This window comes from Tetranychus urticae, chromosome 1, assembly GCF_039701765.1.
Source record: "Tetranychus urticae isolate SD_2017Ah chromosome 1, NJAU_TeUrti_SD_1.0, whole genome shotgun sequence".
Taxonomy (NCBI): Eukaryota; Metazoa; Arthropoda; class Arachnida; order Trombidiformes; family Tetranychidae; genus Tetranychus; species Tetranychus urticae.
This window is the reverse complement of record NC_142958.1, coordinates 5,643,218-5,663,897: the sequence shown is the minus strand read 5'-3', so window position 1 is coordinate 5,663,897 and position 20,680 is coordinate 5,643,218. Positions and strand designations below refer to the sequence as shown.

The 20,680-nt window shown below is 31.9% G+C and overlaps 1 protein-coding gene across 1 annotated transcript in view; it reads right to left on the bottom strand.

The window, feature by feature from the left end:
• Positions 1-20,680, bottom strand: part of LOC107362796 (cell adhesion molecule Dscam1-like) — a 66,749-nt gene that overhangs the window by 18,493 nt on the left and 27,576 nt on the right. The window contains exons 8-12 of the mRNA XM_015929929.3: positions 18,823-18,880; positions 17,684-17,832; positions 14,035-14,748; positions 5,218-5,457; positions 2,485-2,532 (exon numbers count right to left, since the gene is read on the bottom strand). Of these exons, the coding sequence (XP_015785415.2) occupies positions 2,485-2,532; positions 5,218-5,457; positions 14,035-14,748; positions 17,684-17,832; positions 18,823-18,880 (1,209 nt within the window). The remainder of the gene's footprint in view (positions 1-2,484; positions 2,533-5,217; positions 5,458-14,034; positions 14,749-17,683; positions 17,833-18,822; positions 18,881-20,680) is intronic.

Below are 20,680 nucleotides of genomic sequence, written 5' to 3'. Positions count from 1 at the left end.
TACAGTTATTACGTTCGGCAATATTATGACCTTTTCTCTTGTAATATACCACATGATATACATTAATCACCTTGCAACCCGAATCTATGAACAAGTTTATTCTTTCTCATTCAAAACAGATTCGCTAGAAGTCAGCAAAGAGGTAAATCAGTCACACCTTAAGATATAATTTTAAATGATATCATGAAGCTTCAATGGGGCTAAAAAATTTTGATCCGTTCTAAAATTCATTTCAATTCCAACATTTCTTTTACATTTTAGATTCAACTTTTGCTCACTCGGATTGCACGAGCTGATGTTGGATTTACTTTCTTGGATATATTCGTTATAACACCAACTTGTGTTACTTCATTGGCCACTATATCATTGACCATTGCTTTGGCAACACCAGCACTAGTTAAATTTGTTAGATTTTAATGTTTGTTCTTGCATATTGCGCTTAAATTAATGTTGTCTTAACTTCTTGTTTGCACCCAACATTGCTTTCAATGACCCCTTATCGTCAAGTAACGTTTTTCTGAGAAATTTCCAGAAACAAGCCATCGTTGGCCACGATAACATTGGCCGTTTTTTTGGCAGTTCCAACCCTGATTAAATTTATCGACTTTTAATGTTTCACTTAAATGCTACACTTCTATAAATGTAAACTTTATCACTGCATTAAAATGCACTACGAAAATGGAGTTTAACCTCGGTACCATATCCATTTTCGCAGCTGTATATAATATTTCTGGTTACATTCACTATTAAAATCCTACACACATAGATTGTGTTTCATCTGATTTAATTACAATTTTGTTTTACTAATAATTTCATCGAAATGTCTTGAGAGGTGCATCTCAAGCAGATTTAGAATCGTATAATTATAATATACAACATCTTAATAGTTTATCTATTCGCACAAAGTTTGTTTAAGCATAAGCGAATTCGATTCAAGAGCAGAGGCAATGAAGTGGCCTAAAGCTGGTCAGAGTATGCATAAAGACCATGGCTAGACAGACCTTGAGTTAATATTAAATATTAAGCTTGTCATCAACCACGGGAGTGCACTTCATTTCTTGAAACCATTTAATATTTTAATAATAATCTTGAACATTACTACTTATATTTGTTTCAGACTTGGTGTGATTCAATGACTTTTTTAACTTTTTAAATCACGAGGCAACCAAATATAGCCTCAACATGTGAAATAAAAACGTGATCGTGATAGAGGCTTGCAAGTAACATGTGATGGTGAAAAGCAAATTATGAATTTCAACAAGAACTTAGTGTCGACAAGTTCTGGACAATTAAAACAGTTTTCTGGTTCAGAATCTTCAAAAAAATGAATCCAATCTGAATCAATTTCTATCACCATTCAATCGAAACTAGTTTTTACAATTGAATCTCTACAATTTCTTGTACAATTTAATAGCGACTTTTTTTCAAAAACTGTTGACATTGGAAAATGCATTTTTGTTCATTTCCATACTCGACGCTAATTGAACATGAATTGGTTTGACTGGTTCGAGGCTTCATGATGTAGGATAACGAAGGATAAGGAAGAAAAAACAAGTTTAAGAAATTGCAAAAAGTAAAACAAGACTGGGATTGAGTGAAAATAGTTATTCTAATAGCAATTATCAATTAGAGTGTTTATAGATGAGAAGATGAGGAAGGGAAAAGAAGGAGAAAGATGAAGATGAAAGCTTGGAACGAATCATTTAATAAGAAATGGTAAACAAGAAAAGGGAAGCACAAAGAGGTGAAGAAGAAGAAGATGATGATGAGAATAAGAGTGAAGTGAATTAGGTAGACTTGCGTTTTTGTGCTTATTTAGTATGAAGTAAATGTACTTAATAAAGAAGAAGAAGATGAAAAAGAATTAAGCATGATGATGAGGAAGATAAAAGCTGAGTAAAATGAAACATGTTCAAGTTTCTAGTGGAAACGGAAGTGAACGTTTTCTTGGTTAAATCGACGATATGAATTATTCACAGCCATTGAGATTTATTAATTTCCTTTTTCATCAAATTAACCATTTTCTTTACTTCTTTTCATCATAATCATCATCCCATTTCACCGTTCTCTCCACTCTCTCAACTTTCCATTTCAACTTTTCAAGCCATTAAACTTGCTTCCAACTTTTATCATCAATGTTGACTTTGATATTAAAGGGTTTGACCTTAACATGAGTTTAAATGTTTGCAATTGTAAATTTTCAAAATGTGATTATAAGCTGAGTGATTATCTTTGTATGCATTTTAGCTGTATCATGTTGACTGTTAATGCTCATCGATTGATTGTTGGAATGAATGGAGTAAGAAAAGGATGAAAAAGAAGCAAAGAATTGTTGCAAGAAATGTTCAGTAAAAAGGTAAAAGGTAAAAACAAAAGGAGATTCAGTTAAGGTATTAGTTGAACTGCAAGCTGTAGCTTGTTAATCAAAGTTAATTCAATAAAAGAAGCTTAATTAGGTTTAACATGAGTCGATAATTTTTTTACCTGTTCCAAGAGTTTTGGCTGAAACAACTTCACTTGGTTGACCTTTACCTAATATGAGCAATTGGAAGAAAAGAAAAGATAATTAGCAAATTAATACATTTTTACAGTAATGCTTATCAATATTGAACAATATTTATTGCTAGTAACATTGAATAATTATCTGTTATTTTATGCATTCCAAAGTTTACCCAAAATTGAACTTTATCGCAGTTTTGTAAACATTTCAACATAACTTAGGAGAAAGCAGCTCTTCTCTGTGTCATTCAGAATAAGATTTTTTAGAATTTTTGATAATTCCCTCTGCTATGTGCTTTCTGTAAAAGCTATTCATGTGATTGTACATGTTGTGATTTTTTTATTGTTTCATAATTTTAATATTGTTATCTCAAAGATGGACTAATCATGTATGTGAGAAAATTCAAATATAAAATCTCCTTAAACTTATTCGTTAATTGCTCTTGATTCAGTTTGATTAAGTAAATATGCAAATCAATAAAATTTTTGAGGAAAACAGTATTTTATGAAATCAAATTATCGACCAATATACAACAAATGACCTTGAATGACCTTGAACTTGAAATATAGCAAATAATTATCGGCAAAATTTTCTTATAAAAAGTCTGCGGCCTCAAGGTCAATCACAGGCCAAGATATAGTCGTTTAACGTTGGTAAAGATAGCTGATAAGCCCTGTACACACGTTCTGGTGATGAATAAGGCCATTCCACAGATTTTGCCAGTCCTTTTTGATAAAAAAATGAGATAGAACGGTTATGACGTCCTCAGTACCGATCAATCTATTCATTTGACTTTTCGGTTAGTTGTTCTGAGCCTCTGATATCAATAAGAATTATGCGAGGAAGAAGCTCCAGCAGTTCGGGAATATTGTCATCAGATATTATTTCGCCTCTTCTGATAGCCAAATGTCTCAAATTTGGGTACATGGTCAATATGAGTCTCAAAACTGACCAATCTTGATATTCCTCAAACTCAAGAACTAAATCTTCTGAGAAATTATTTTTGATTTCATGAAATCTTTGTTTTTTCAATATAATGATAGGTACTTTTCAAAGCTGGACAATGGTCTGCAACGCTGAATCCATAATATTCACATAGCTTCCATTTACTGTCGTAGCGTATATCCAAAATTTCTAGTTTTTTGAGAAAGGTTTCAGTATAAGATTTGTCTTTGGGAGCTGTCTCAGCGTATTCCTCAATATGAAGTCGCTACAAATATGGAAAATTCTGCATATCTGGCATATTACCTGGAATTTCAAATTCGGTCATGCATAATTGTTTCAGCATTGGTCCTTGAATCTCGTTGGCGAAAAAACTATAGAAGAGTGAGATCGCTAACATTTCAAGTGATGGATTATTAAAAGTGATATTATTCGGACTTTACATATTTTCGTGAGTCAATATCAGTCCTTTGACTCTTGAATTTGTGACTAAATTAGCATCATGCATCAAGCTCTAGGTCATTAAAGGTCAATTTGCTATTTAACCTCTAATTGACATTGGAAGTCCATTTTCTGTGAGAAAAGTTTTTTCCAGATTGGTCAATGTCTGTTAGAAGTTTATAACTCATACTGGTCGAAAGATATGATTGATTCCATACCGTTCAGTTAACAAATTGGTTTTGTGAAAAATTCAATTATATTTTCAATAATAAGAGTTATTTCCATGAGTAGAAATTAGCCCATTTTAAAAAAAAATTTTCTCCGAAAATGAACTTCCAATGTCAATTAGAGGTCAAATAGCAAATTGACCTTGAATGACCTTGAGCTTGATACTAAAAAATTCTAATAAAATTTGGAGTCTAATGGGTCTTGTCAAAATTTTTTATCATTTGAGATCACTGAGTTATAGAAATAAAAATGTTTGTATTGGACTAACAGAAATATCGATAGTTTGAAAAAAAATTAAAGATGAAAGATGCTTACGAAAATTTAAACTTTTTCTGCAAAAATCGTAACTGTTTAATCGAAACTCGCTTCGATTTTAGAAGTGCATGAAGAAACAGTTGAATGATCAACTTCAATCCTCGTCTCATCACTTGATGATTCAAGATTAATATAATCACATCATTAATGTGCAACTATTACAATTCAGTTTTATTGTCCAGGATTTCCATCAACCAGGTCTTGTCCTTTACACTCAATGAAATGAATGATGAAAATGGAGCCTTTAACATTCAAGGGTTGTTCAATGGTTAAACACTTGATTCAAAACACGTACAGAACAGTAAGAAAGGAAAAGAAAGACGAATCTCAATGGTTCGAAACGAAAGTGAAATAAAAGGCAAGAATCGAATCCAAGTTGAATCAAAATAAATAGTAAACCTTTCATTGGCTAATAAGGAATAATAAAGAAAAAAGTCAATTTCTTTATCAACTAGACTCAATGGTCAATAAGAACACCTTTATTACTTTCATTGAGAATCAGCGAATGATCGTTGTTCTGTCGATCATTTATAAAAATGAAACATGAAGCTTCCATGAAGCAATAAATTAATGATTAAAAATGACAATCAGAAAAGCCGTGAAAAATGAGGGAAAAAATTGTTCAAATAAGGCTGCAAAAATTTTCTTATTGAGATGTAAGGAAAAAGCAAAAATAACCAATTGGAAATGGAAGAAAAAAAAGTCGAAAAATGTTTTTTTTCATTTAACTTGATAAATGATCAACAAATGGGTAACTTTGAAACTCTACAAATAAGGTGTTGATGGCTTACCTGCCGAATTAAAGGGAACAATATAAAACTGATATCGTTTACCACATGAAAGATTTTTAATGTTGTATTTAAGTTTATCGGCATAGATCGATATTTCCTCCCAGTCACCCTTTTCAACTTTATGATAAACAATGTAACCTGACATTGGATCTAATGGGATATCATCATTAATATCCCATGAAAGTAAGGCAGAGTTGAAGGTTGTTGAGACAACCTTAAGAGTTGGTGCTTCTGGTGGATCTGCAGAGTAAAGAAAAAAAAAGTTAATCAACTTTCATTATCTATTAATCAAAAGGTAATTAACTTGTATTCATTAAATACAATTGTCCATTATCAAGTTTCATTTAATCATCAAAGTAATTAGTGGTTATAATTGAATCAAAAATTTTTATCAAAAACTTTGCAATATTATATTTGATGGTATTTACTTTATTTAGAAGATTGGCCTGGAAATCATTTTCGAAGTTTTAGAGTGCATTAGAATGAATTTTGCCGGAGAAAATTATTTTTACACACTCAGTTAAGAACATTCTGATCTTTTTGTTTCGAGTTTTTTATATACACAGTTGCTGCAAAGCGAAGGACGCGAGTTTCATATTATACAACAACACATCACGTCAATGTTGTCGTTTCTATCTATTGCCCTATCGGTATCATCACTATTGTAATGACAACAAGAACTCATCAATAAAATTCAATCTGGCATTCATCGTATAAATGTAATATTTAAAACGAAAACCCAAATCGGTAAGTTGGTCAAATTGATTGATTATTAATGTAATCAAATCTATTCATTATACAGAAATGATTCTTTCAGAAATTCTTGATTGATTGAATTATATTTATTTCATTTAAACATTTTCATTGTAATTTGAACTGTCAAATTATTAATTCATAATGCTCTTTGTTCATTTAACACTGACACAACTGACTATTCTTCTGTACAGTCAGGAAATACTTTTTTTGGTTTTGTAAACATTGTTTGGTAGGCAAAGGCGCTTTACTATATCCACGAGGACATTCTAGTTACTCATTAGTAGCTGCGTGGACTGACACTATTATATTATTCAAACAACTTTTATGCTTGCAGTTGCAAAACGAAATTTGCGAAAATGTTCATTATAATGGTAAAAAGTTTTGCCTTTTAAACTAGTGAATCGCCTAGAATTTAAAAACAATGAAAACACTTGTATCATCGTCTACATAGAAAATAACAATGAGAGTGCAACAAAAATGTTGTAAATTTACATGAAATCAATTGATTCTTCTCAGCATAAAGTTTTTCCTAATAACGGATTTGATTCAAATAAACTTCAAATAAATACCAACTTCAAAATACGGTGAATTTGACGGTGAATAATCGTTATTGTTTGCGAAATTTCAGTTACCGTTGCGAGTTCTTGCAAGTATAATAATTATCTTCTTTTTGAAACAATGCCCACGATAATTGTCATTGAAGATCGTTATTCATGTACCAAACCAATAGGTTTATTTGCTTCAATGCTTCGTTGCGAAGGAAAGAAAAGTGCTTTTACTCATTTAGTAATCATTTTATGTACTGCTTGCTATCTCACAATCAATATTTTTTCATCCAAAAAAAACTCAACATTTGAAGTATTCAATGCTTACTTTCGCAGCACAGGTGCGACTTTACATATTATCTGGTTACTAATATTATTTTCAAAGCGGTATCAGCTCAAATATGTTTCATTGATTGACTTATTTAAAGCAAAAACACGATGTAATCTGGACAGCTGCGAAATTCGACGTCACTTGGTTGTAAATAGAAAAATAGCCACATTTGTCTACCTTATTATACCATTTTTGTTACCACTTCATAATTTATGCTATTCTATTACAATCAGTCTACAAACGAGTCACTACGATCAACTAATGAGTAAATTGGTTTTTGGTGTTCTTGAAATCTTAACCTATTTGAGTTTCCAGTTGTACAACCAATTCCTTTTTGAATCATGTCTCCACATTCAAGCATGTTGGCTTACTGTTCAAGATCATATTCGGTCACTAGAGAACATTGAGCCGTTAACTATAGCTAAACTCCGTAAATGCCGTTCAATTTACAGTATAGCTGCTGCGACGACACAAAAAATGGATTCATTTCTTCAATTTCCGATATTCAATTTCTATTCATGTCTGTTTACTGCGTTTCAATTGAATCTTGTTGTAAATTGCCATGAACCAACGACAGTCGGAATCATTCGAATTTCCATTCAATTTTTACACATGGCCTTCACCACTTTCAACATGGTATACATCAACTATCTTTCAATTAAATGTTTTGATCATGTTCATTCACTTTCATATAAAACTCGTTCATTACCACTTAATAATGAGGTAAGTCTGATGAGACACACTGCTTAAAATACGAAAGCTATTTCTTGTTTATTTCAATCATTTTCAGATTCAACTATTTATGGATCGTATTGAAGGGTCTAAAGTTGGTTTTTCTTTTCTGAAAATCTCTCTAATAACACCGACCTTCGTCACATCAATGGCTTCATTATCTCTATCGATCGCCCTATCAGTACCATCACTGTTTTAGTGAAGTTTGTCAGCAACAATAACTCATCAATAAAATTCAATTGAATCATTTACTATTCATAGTAGAAAATATTGGAATATAGCAAATTCAATAAAAAAACTTAATCAAATCGGTGTTAAAGCTGGTCAAATTGATTGATTATTAATGTAATCAAATCTATTCATTATACAGAAATGATTCTTTCAGAAATTCTTGATTGATTGAATTATATTTATTTCATTTAAACATTTTCATTGTAATTTAAACTATTATTAATAAATTGTGATATTAAATTCATAATGGTCTTTGTTCATTTAAAAGGCACACAACTGACTGTTGATTATTGTTCTGTGAATTCAGGGAATACTTTTTTTTGACTTTGTAAAGGTAGTTTGGTGGGAATAAGCGCTCTATATTCACTATGACATTCTAACTAATCATTAGTAGCTGCGTAGATAGAAACTACATGAATTATATTCAAAAAATTTCAATTATTCTTCTTGCAAATTGCTTTATGAGAATTATTGTTTCACAATTTCGTTCAGTAACATTGTGAAAAAGCTAGACCAGATTTTTATTGCAAAAGAGGAAACAAACGCAATGTGAATCTTCATGTAGATGAATCGATTCCTCTCAATTAAAAGTTACTGCTACTAACGGCTTCATTCATCAACCAGCAACTATCAATAGATGCACACTTCGACTAAACGTCAACTTGAAAATACAGTCAATCGTCGTTCTTTGTTAATAAGCTTGAGATACACTTACGAGTTCATCAAACGTTCCCTTTAAAACAATGCCTCCGATAATTAACATTGAAGATCGTCTCTCATGTTCAAGACCAATCGGTTTATTTGTTTCAATGCTTCGTGGTGAAGGAAAGAAAGGTGCTATTATCTATTTTCTGATTGCTTTATTTGCTCCTTGTTCCCTTATAACCAATATTTTACAGCGCGAAAACAACTCTCAGTTTGAAACATGTATTCTGTACTTTCGCTGCACAACTATTACTTTACATATTCTTTGGCTTTTAAATTTACGTTCAAAGCGAAACAAGTATTTTTCACTGATTAAGCTTTTTGAAGACCAAACAAGATGTAATCTGGACAACTGTAAAGTTAGACGGCACTTAGTTGTAGCTCGAAAGCTTGCAATTTTCGTCTTCTTTATCATTTCTTTATTGTTCCCACTGTCTGATTTATTCCATTCTATTAGAACCCGAACGAATGACTTCGATCAACTTATGAAGACATTGAGTTCTTTTCTTTTCGAAACCTTTATCTATGTGAGCTTTCAATCACACAACCAGTTCATTATTGAATCATGTCTCCACATTCAAGCATGTTGGCTGACTGTTCAAGATCACATTCGTTCACTAAAGAAAATTGAGACGCTGACCATAACTAAACTCCGTAAATGCCGTTCAATGTACAGTATAGCTGCTGTGACGACACAAAAAATGGATTCATTTCTTCAATTTCCGATATTCAATTTCTATTCATGTCTGTTCATAGCCTTTCAATTGAAACTTGTTGATAATTTTCATGGACCAACGATATTCGGAATTACTATTTCTTTAATTCAGTTTTCACACATAGCATTCACCACTTTCAACATGGTATACATCAACTATCTTTCAATCAAATGTTTCGATCATGTTCATTCACTTTCATATAAAACTCGTTCATTGCCAGTTAATAATGAGGTAAGTTTTATAATTAAAAACTAAATTCAACTAAACGCTTCTTTATGTTTCTTTTAATTAAATTCCAGGTTCAACTATTCATTGACCGTATTGAACATTCTAAAGTTGGCTTTTCTTTTCTGAAAATCTCTCTAATAACACCGACCTTCGTCACATCAATGGCATCATTTACTCTAACTATTGCACTCTCAGCACCAACCCTGTTCTTTTAAAGTATCATCATCGGATAATGTTATGTTATTTTGTTATCATCATTCAAAAACTCACTACTAACTATCAGTGATCATTGACTACAGTTAAGAATCATATTTATTATATGAAGCTAGCGCTAAAGCAGATTAATATCAACTTTTTTATTCGCACTTAAATTCTGGATACCATAAGGAGTGAAAAAACCGTCATTTGACAATTTCTCTGTGAACGATTTTCTGCACTTATTTAAAGTGATAGCAGGATATTTATAGGAACCTATTCGAAGATTGTAAGACTTTGAAGGTGTGATTATTGATTAGTGGGATCCATTATTATCATAACACGAAAAAAATTCATTGCAAAATTTTAAAGGCGTTAAATGCCGACCATATCGGGTGATCTGCTTGGTTTAGCATAGAAACTGTTTAGAAACCGCGCAGAACTGTCCAGCCTACACTTTATATAAGTAAATATTATATTGTAAACAAAAACTAGATCGATCCAGAATTGTCTGAATTAGGACAAAACTTGTCTAATTGATTGATTATTTTTGTAATCAAATCTATTTCGATTCCAGAAAACGCTTTTGATTGATTGAAATATGAATATTGAAAAGATTACATTTCCATTGTCAAATTCAACTATTGTATTTTTAAATTAAATTGATAATTTCCTTTGTTCGGTTGAAATTCGACAAGACTTACTATTGATTAGTCTGCTATGGAGTCAAGCAATGATTTCATTTTTTGGTTTTGTAAAGTTGGTCAGGTTCCCGTTATCATACAGGTGACTTTAGACAACAAAAATGCTCGAAATGCTTTTCTCAATATTCATCCAAAAATAAGTAACTATCAATGGACTCACACTTCGAATAATCACGGACTTCAAAATACAGCGAATTAAATACTGATTCTTTGTTAATAAGGTACTGTGGCGAGTTTATTAAACGTTATCTCTGAAACAATGCCTCCGATAGTTATCATTGAAGATCGTTACTCATCTTTCAAACCAATCGGTTTATTTGCTTCAATGCTTCGTTTTGAAGGAAAGAAAAGTGCTTTTACTCATTTTCTAAACATTTCATTTGCTGTTTTTGCTTTTGTAACCGATATTTTGCGACCCAGGCCAAACACTAAATTTGAAATGTACAATCTATATTTACGCTGCGCATATATGACTTTGTATATATTTTGGCTTTTAAATTTACGTTCAAAGCAATCCAAGTACGTTTCATTGATTGACCTGTTTAAAGATAAAACACGGTGTAATCTGGAAAGCTGTAGAGTTCGTCGTCACTTAGTTGTAACTCGAAAACTTGCGACGCTTGTTTATTTTGTTTCAACACTACTGCCCTCACTTTATAATTTGGGCTGCTCTATTTTGATCAGTGCCCAAACGAGTAACTACCATCAACTAGTGAATATATTGGCTTCTGGTGCTCTTGAAATCTTAGTCTATTTGAGTTTCCAAGCGGCCAACCAGTTCATTTTTGAATCATGTCTCCACATTCAAGCATGTTGGCTTACTGTGCAAGATCATGTTTGTTCATTGAAGAACGTTGAGACATTAACTATAACTAAACTCCGTGAATGCCGTTCGATGTACAGTATAGCTGCTGTAACGACACAAAAGATGGATTCGTTTCTTCAATTTCCGTTATTCAATTTCTATTCATTGCTTTTCACGGCATTTCAAATGAATATGGTTAAAGTTTTTAATGAACCAACGATTTTGGGAATGATTCATTTTTCCGTTCAGTTTTTGCACTTAGCATTCACCACTTTCAACACAATGTACATCAACTATCTTTCAAATAGATGTTTCGATGATGTCTATTCACTTTCATACAAGACGCGTTCGTTTGTAATTAGTAATGAGGTAAGTACGATGTTATAATTTACTGCAAACTCGAAAGCTATTTTCTTGTTTATTTCAATCAATTTTCAGGTTCAACAATTTATTCAACGTATTGAACAGTCTAAAGTTGGCTTTTCCTTTCTAAAAATCTCTCTAATAACACCGACCTTCGTCACTTCAATGGTATCCCTGACTCTAACTATTGCATTATCAGCACCAACGCTGCTTTTTTAAAGTATCGTCAACAATATATCGCCGGATATCTTAATTAGGTTGAGCTATTTCCTAGAACTAAAGGCTAACTATCATGAAAACAACGTAAAATTATTGCAAATGTTTATAGTCGTATTCAAAAAGCATAGTTATAGACCAAATCGAGCGATCTACTTTGGTATGCCATCTACCTGATGCTCCATGCTGTGTTCCTTACCTGTCTCATCATCTATAAACATCTATAAAGTATCTATGTGGCATGATTGGCCGTTCGAGTCTCCTCAGTTGCAAGTTTATAACATTAACCACGCGGTTTATCCCCTGATCAGTAACTTTAACAGTAGATGCGTACTTGAAATGATCATCAATTTGAAACGCAATATGTTTAATATTCATTTTTGACTGAACAGTTTGAAATTGTAGTTGTTAATTATTCGTTAGATATAATTATTTCTTTGCAACAAAATGCCTCAAATGTTGCCCATTGAAAATAGTTCTTCATATGCGAAGCCCATTGGCTTATTTGCTTCAATGGTTCGATTCGAAGGAAAGAAAAGTGCTTTTACTAATTTCTTTCTCATTTTGCTGGCTATTTGCGTAATTTTTATGAATATTTGCGCCAAAGAAGCAATCACTAAATTTACAACTTGCGAGAAAATTTTCCGGTGCACAAATTTGGTTTTATACGTGATTTGGCTTTTGCGAATTCGTTCAAAGCGGATGAAATATAATGCCATAATTAATCTGTTTGAAGCTCGAACCCGATGTAATCTGGACAGACCAAATGTTCGCAATCACTTGTCTAAAACTCGAAATCTTTTGCTGTTTGTCGTCTCTTTTATTTCTCTTTGGCTTCCCCTTTGCGATTTATTTTATTCTATCATGAGTTTTCAACAAACAGGCGACTATATTCAACTGCTGAAAAACTTATCTTCTTGTTTGTTTCATTTCCTTTGCTATTCAAGCTTTCAATTGTGCCATCAGTTTGTAGTTGAATCCTGTCTCAACATTCAAGCATGTTGGCTCACTGTTCTAGATTGCATTCGTTTACTCGATAAAATTGACAGTCGTACGTTAACTTTGACTAAAATCCGTGAATGCCGTTCAATGTTCGTTATAGCTGCCGTAACAACACATAAAATGGATTCATTTCTTCGATTCCCAATATTTAGTTACTATTCATTCCTATTTACTCTATTCAACGTTCATTTTGTTAATATTTTCCTAGAACCAACGGTAAAAGGGCTTGTCATGTTTACTGCTCAGTTCCTGCACTTGGTATTCGTTACTTTCAACATAATATACATCAACTATCTTTCAAATAAATGTTTCGATGTTGTCTATTCACTTTCATATAAAACTCGTTCATTGCCAGTCCATAAAGAGGTAAGTCTTAACCAACTATGTCTTACTGTAAACTTGAAAGCTAATTTCTTGTTCTTTTAATTAATTTTTCAGGTCCTTTTATTTATGGACCGTATTGAACATTCTAAAGTTGGCTTTTCCTTTCTAAATCTCTCTCTGATAACACCAACCTTCGTCACTTCAATGGCTTCATTGACTCTAACTATTGCACTCTCAGCACCAACATTGTTTGAATAAGTTATGTCAGCACCAATAATTCATCAACTCAATATAGTTCAATTGAATTATCTATTAATAGCAATCGCAGAATATTATATTGTAGCAATATGTTATTGTAAAGACAGGCTTAGTCAATCCAGAATTCATTATGAAGTCCAATCGATTGCTTATTCTTGTAATGAAATCTTTTCATGATTTCTCTCTTGATGAAAAAACTCTCTTGGCTGATTAAAATGAATTTTAAATGATACATTTCTTCGATTTCGCAAACCTTTCTTTTTATTTAAAAAAACATTCATTTGTGATTTTCGACAGATTTTTTGGTGGATATTTCAATCATTTTGTTGCATCAATCATAATTCTTCGTAAATTCATTGTTCGATTAATATTGACTTGTAATTTGATTGCGAATAAATGTAATCTTTTGAATCAAAAGACAATTAATTTACATTATTATATTTAAACAGTTGAAGTTAATGGAAATGTAATCATCTTTGCATACTTATGTTTATCAATTATCATTAATTCAATAATACCATGATTCGCATATTAAGATTTTCTCAACCATTCGCTAATGGTTCGCTGTATTAACAATAACTATTGAGCTTTTCATCCAATTTAGCATTTGTTGTTTAATGATAATTTAATTTGATTTTGAATGAAACTGATAATAGATTACTATTATTGAATGAAAGGATTGATTGATGCGAAGCAAATAACTCACCATATTCAAGGGTTTGGGCTTCAATCTGATCTGAAGGTGGACCAGCACCTTTCTTGTTGTAAGCTTGGACAATAATTAGATAACGAGTCAATTTGCGTAATCCATTTATCTGGCAACTTTCCTCGAAATTTTTGTCTTCCAGTGAAGAAGGAAAAGATGACGAGGAAGATGCAGGGGATGGCATTGAAGGGAGGGAAGATAATGTAGTCGAGTATGAAAATGAAGGTGAAGTGGCATCAATCGTTTTGTATGAAAACTCTTCTGGTGAACGTTGCTGTCGATAGCCAACATAGTAACCCAAGATGGGTCCATTCTGCTCAGACACGGCTGGAGGTTTCCAGTTGACTTGCAGGCTAGTGGATGATATTGGGACTACTTTGATGTCTCGAGGTGCACCAGTCGGAGCTTCACCATCAGTAGTTACACTCAAGGGAAGACACTCGCTGCTTGTACCCAAACCATTTTGAGCACTCAAGGTAACAAGGTAGGTTGTCTGAGGTTCTAAACCTTTAATCACATGGCTGACTCCCGTTACGGGAAGGACTTCCTTGTTGACCCCTTTACTAGTAGAGTAGCTGTAAAACTTTGAAGGCTTGTACTCTAAGAGGTAACTCAAAATGGGTGAGTTGCCATTGAAGGGATGGGACCAGGTTAAGGCAAATGAACGACTTCCAACATCTTCGGCTTTAAGGTCTACTGGACAGTCGGGCGATTCTGTAAAAAAGATTTTCAATTAAAGTTTTACTCAAGTTTTAGAAATCAAAATTTTCGTATTTTCAACCTTTTTCCTCGATAATCGAGTCTGTTTTTTATGTTTGGAGTCGAGTTTAATATTTCAAAATAATTATTGATTCAGAGTTTTGAGAGACTTTTGACTTTTTTACAATTGAAATCGACAGTTGAAAGAGAAAAGGTTGATGAAGGAAAATGTTTGCATGGAAATGCTCATTTTCTGTGCAACTTTTCATCTTCTACTTTTATTGTTTCCCTTTGGTTTACTCTTCCTATTTATCTTCTTTTCTTCTTCTGATTAATTCAAAATAACTTTTATGAATCTTTTTCGTTTAACCTTTCATCCTTTATTATGTCTTCTTCAATTTCCGTTTTCCCTTTTTATTTCTTTCCTTATTCTCTTTGTTTCCCTCCCTGACTTTAATATACTGAATCTATTTTATATCATCAAACATCATCAACTCCCATGATATGAAAAGGTAAATCTCAGTCTTCTGAAATGGCTGAGTGAAACAAGGAAGAAGAAGAAAAAAAGAGAATAAGAAAAAGAAAAGAAAATGAATCGGAAAAAAGAAAGGCCCGTTCAGAAGCAAGAGATAACCCTGAGGATACAATTCAATGTTGGCCAAAGTAAAAGCAGATATTATCAAGAGATTATGATAATGATGGAGTAAAATTGTTGAATAAAATGAAGTAAACATAAAACTGAGAAGAAAAAGCAAAGCAGGAAAAGCTGGCAAAAATAAACCAAACAAGAGTCAAAATATTTGAACCCTTTTGATATTTCACCATAACTAACGATCAAATTCAGGCCAATCAATTTACTGCCCTGAAGGTTAAAAATGATCGCCAATTTGGTTGCCATTTTCATCATATTTTGCTTGCCTGTCAATTGTTATTCTGTTGTCATTTTTGTCCTTCAAACCATCGTCAACAATTTAAACAAGAATGGTTGAGCGATAAAAGTTGAACAAAGCAAAAAGTCAAACACTAAAGTTGAACATTGAATCAAGATTTAAGGTGAAAAAAGTAAAGGCAAAAATGATTGAAAAGTCAATCTAATTTGGCAAGTTTGTAAACTCGAGTTTCCATCAATTTTAGCCTTTTCAGTAGCAGCTAATGACGGAGCCAAATTGACCCGGAAAAGCCTCAAGGATTGAATCAACTCAGGGCAGTTTAGAGTTTATTAATTGTTGAAAAATTTTCAAACCAAAAAAAGGTGTTTATTAATTATCATCAGCCAGAGATTAAACATTTTTCCCTTCTGCCAATATCTGACTTTTATTATGAATAATATGCACATTATGAATAAATGTTGAACCTCAATGTTTATATTGTGATAAAAATGTTAATAATAAATTGAGCTTTTCAACTCTTTTCTTCACTCCTTGCCTCGTTATCATCAACTTGCTCAACTTATCATCTCTCTTTATTCAAGCTTTTTCATGGTAAAAAACAAGTAGTTTTGGTAATACAAATAGTATAAAAAAAAGCATTTTCACAATAAGCTTGAAGGTTGAACAGGCAACTATGAAACATTTTCCATGAAATCTCTGGTGAAAATGCCCTTTTCACCCATTTTTATCTTGTTCACAGTTTTGCTTCAACTCTTTATTGTTCAACACGAAACAACAACTGATTGACTTTTGTTGATCATCAAAGATAATTAATTTTGTGATTAACAGAGTTAAACTTGTTCACTTTGTTACCCCACAAGAGTTGCTCAAATTGATGGGAGCAAGTTGACTTGGTTAGGTTGAAGTTGAGCTTATCAATCAAGTCGAGACTCGTGAAAATTTTTCAATTTTTGAGTAAAAATTTTTTCCTCCTTTAAACTTGATGCTAATAGCTTCTAATGGTTCCGAATGTACAAGAGTGTTTGGCAAGTTTTCCAAAGACTCTTGATTTTTCCTAATCATTTCTCGATTCAATATTTTCGCTTCATATCTGTCACTCTGCAGCTATTATTACCATTATTATTGAATGTTTAATAATGAATCGTGTGATTGATGAGCTGCTCAATTTTTGCATTTTTGTGGTTCCTATTCTCTTCCTATTTCATTTTTCATGTATTTTTTGTCCATTTTTTGCATTCACTTTTTTCTCTCTCTTCAACCACTCTTCTGTTCATCATTATCTTGACAAGGAAAATCATTTCATTTGAATGGCAACAGGGAATGATAAACTTGTTCATTATTTGCCAGACAGAATGGTAAAGGAAAAGACACTGAACTGATGACAAACAGAACAAAGTATTACTATGAATTCATGGAAATAATTTTCTGCATAAATTCTCTACTTTTTTTGTTCCTTTTTACTCTTCATTATCTGCAAATAGTAAATAATAGCAAGTGATGATGCTACTGGGAGTTGAATAACAATACATGAAATTTTTGTTTTCCTTTGTTCTTCCATCATAACAGTTGAAAGTTCAATTCAATTTTATCATGTGAGATGAGTCGAGAAAATTGTTAAAGAAGAGTAAAGGTGAAAATTGATATTCTTTGAGTAAAGCTATTTTTTTCTTCAACCAACTGAATAAAGAAAACAATTACAAATGAAGCAACTTTGATTATTGTTTGGGTTGAAAGTTAATTGAATAAAGTGATTGAATTTGAAAAAAAGGTTAACCTTGAATGTTTACAAAGTCAAGTAAAAGTGTGTAAAAAGTTTAACTTGTGAAATGGATGATAGTGAATATCGAGTGGCTTCAAAGTGTTGGAAGAAGAGTTTTTTTTGCTTAGTTTTGATAAAAGTGAAACAAGGGAATGAGTTCAATAACTTTGCAGTGTGTTTTACAATATTAGTTACAAGGGAATAGAAATGTCATTACTTTGTAGAATGATGAATGATGATGAGAGGAAAAAGGATGAAAAGACGAAAGTTTCAAGCAAATTACAGTAAAAAGTTTTCTTACCTTGTACAACAATTTGAAAATTACTGTTATCTTTACCATAATTGTTTTCAGCGTGGCATGTAAATAGAGCAGAATCTCTTCTTTCAGCTGTTCTTATTTTAAATATCGATTCAGTTCGATCCGTTTTCTCAATTTGTTCAAATATATATCTGCAAAAAGAACAAAAAATACTTAAAATTTTGCGCGCTTTATCTTCGTTTCAAAAGTCATATCTTGAAGAATTATTTTTTAGAACTTTTGGCTTCGAAAGTCAATCTATCAACCCAGACACATTGACTGTTGGAACCTTAAATTTTTGTTATTTTTCTGTTATGTCTGTAGGAACAATAGAAAAACTGAAACCATTAAAGATCATGTTGAATTAGAATTTCATTGGATTCTCTGATTAGAATCAAACTTTTCGACTTTTGTTTTATTCCTTTTTCATGTCTTTTGATCATCGATAACATCAAAGACATTCATTAATATTAAAAAATTCAGTTGATCAGATTAAAGCTGGAATCGCTATGAAAATTCAATTACTCATAACAAAGAGATAAAAAGTAAAAGCATAAGAAAAAATTGTTAATCAAAAAAAAGGCAAAGCAATTCAACAGAACATTCAAGATTATCGTTTATTGAATTAACTATAAGTTGTAATAAAAGCTGAGAAATTGTAATTGTTGGTCTAATAAACAAAGCTAACTGGTTCAGGGAATGTTGAAATTGATTTCAAGATTGTGTATGGAAGAAGAAAAAACATGTTCCATGCAAAGTTTTGTTGAATGAATGATTATTTAAAGAGCGTAAAGTCAAGGAAAAAAGAAGCGAGTTGAATGATGATATTGTAAGTTATCAAATAATCCATTGGAGAATTGGTTGAATGATAAATTAGTATAAATCTGTAAATAGTGAAATGAAATAATTTCTTTCTCTTTTTCCAAGTAAAAGTAATTTTGAGCATGAATAAAGTTCATTGATGTAATAAATTTAATGATGTGAAACTTATTACCCGTATTATTGTGTGCAAAGGCAAAAAATAAACAAATGAATCAAAATGAAAGGCAAAGCAACCAAAAAGTTGTAAACTTTTAGTGCTAAGTAAACTGTCCAAGATGCTTGGAAAATGCTGGGAGGAAAAGAGTGAAAATTTACTTTACCTTGGTTCGTTATTTGAGTTAATTAATTTTCTATCTCGACTCCATGTAATTTGAATATCTGCAATGAAAAGATTCAAGTTTTTCGTTATTTTCGTCCTTCACATGAAATGTGTCTTTTGATGAAAAAATGTTCGAAGCGACAAAACATTCCAACCGATCCCATGAGTTACCTTAACTTACCTTGACTGATCTTGAGACTTAAACCTGAAACTTACAAAAATTGTTAACTTCAAGTTAAAATCAAATCACTAGATATTGACACGAATGATCCCGAGTCGGTTGAAATGCTCTGTGTGTTCATGATAAAAAATGGAAAGAAAAAAATGCGAACTGTGTTCATTGATAAATACTTTTTTGTCACATGTTATTAGCAATTGAACCAACTCTGTACTATTACTCATCATCAACAGTCTTTGCGAATCCCATCAATCAAAAAGTTGCTTCGAAAAAATGTTGAGAGTAAAAGTGGTAAAACTCATTGAAAGGTGACTTTAATGTTTTCCTCTCTTTACTTTTCTTCCCTGGCCTTTTTTTCACCCTTGAGCTTGATAGTTTTTAACACTTTTTTCAACATTATCAAATGTGAGTGAGTCTGGGGAAGAAAAGGTGTGAAGCATGAGAGGAGAAAAAGTTGTACGATGAAATGGTGATGATGATGATGGTTAGATGAATGGACTGTGCAAGTTGGAGAAGCGACAGAAAAAGAAAGAAAAGTGACAAGGAGATTGGATGGAGAAAAAGTAAGAAGAGAAAAAAGTAAACTTTTCCTTGTAATGTGAGAGTGAAAGAAGCTACGAAATGTCTCACATTGAAGGTTAAAGAGTATTGTATCAAAATGATGGTTTTTTATTTCGTTGCTTGCAACAAGACGAATAAAGGAGAGAAGCATCAAGTTTAACAATGAAAGATCGTAACAGTTTTTGCTATCATACGTTCAAACTTGATTCCCTTGCGATGTTTGCTGCTGCAACAAGCAACTGTGTAACCTGAACATGTTAAAGGAAAGCAAATGTGAACACTTTTCCCTTTTCTTCCCTTTCATACTCCAAGTTTATCGTTTCTTCTTGATGCTACTTTTTTCACCATTTACCACACAAAATAACCTTTAAATGATAATAATGATGATATCAGTGAGAATGATTGTTATGCTTTTTTATAATGGTGGTTAAGATGGTTTTGTTTATGAGTATATTAAATTGCAGTTTCACAATAATCATGCTGATGGAATGGTGAATGCAAATGTAAATGCAAAGGTAATTTTCATCGTCTCTTGTGAATCGTTGTGGAAGCAAAGAAAAAAAGAATGAACGCAAATTTTTTCTCATCAAAAATCCAAACACTTACAATTTAATTGTATTTTACCAGATTTTTAATTACCTTTAGCGCGCACATTTCAACTGCTGAATTACCTATTTCGCTAAACTTTCTGCTTTCAGTGCTCAGAAATCTAAATGGCTTTTTTGTATTCTGATTTGAACAAATCAATGAAATAACCGAAATGAACAGATCTATTGAGAGGCAAAAGTCTAAACTATTGACTGTGATATTTTAGTACAATAGACTGTAAAAGATCTTGATATTGAACATTTTATTGAAAACAAGAACTAAAGGTGAAATTTCAGGATTGAATAGATAATTTCTGGGATTGATTTATTATCTCACTGCAATAAAATCATAGGTTTGTGAAAGTTTGTTTGATTGATTTAATAATTATTAAATAATTTGTCCGCTTTCTTGCTGTGAAACTTTCTTTATAAAATCATAATCTTAATAATTGTTAGTTTCCAAGGTTCTTTTAGTTCATGACCATTCAGATTATCTGATGAGTCAGCAAAATGACCGACCAGGTTAACTTATT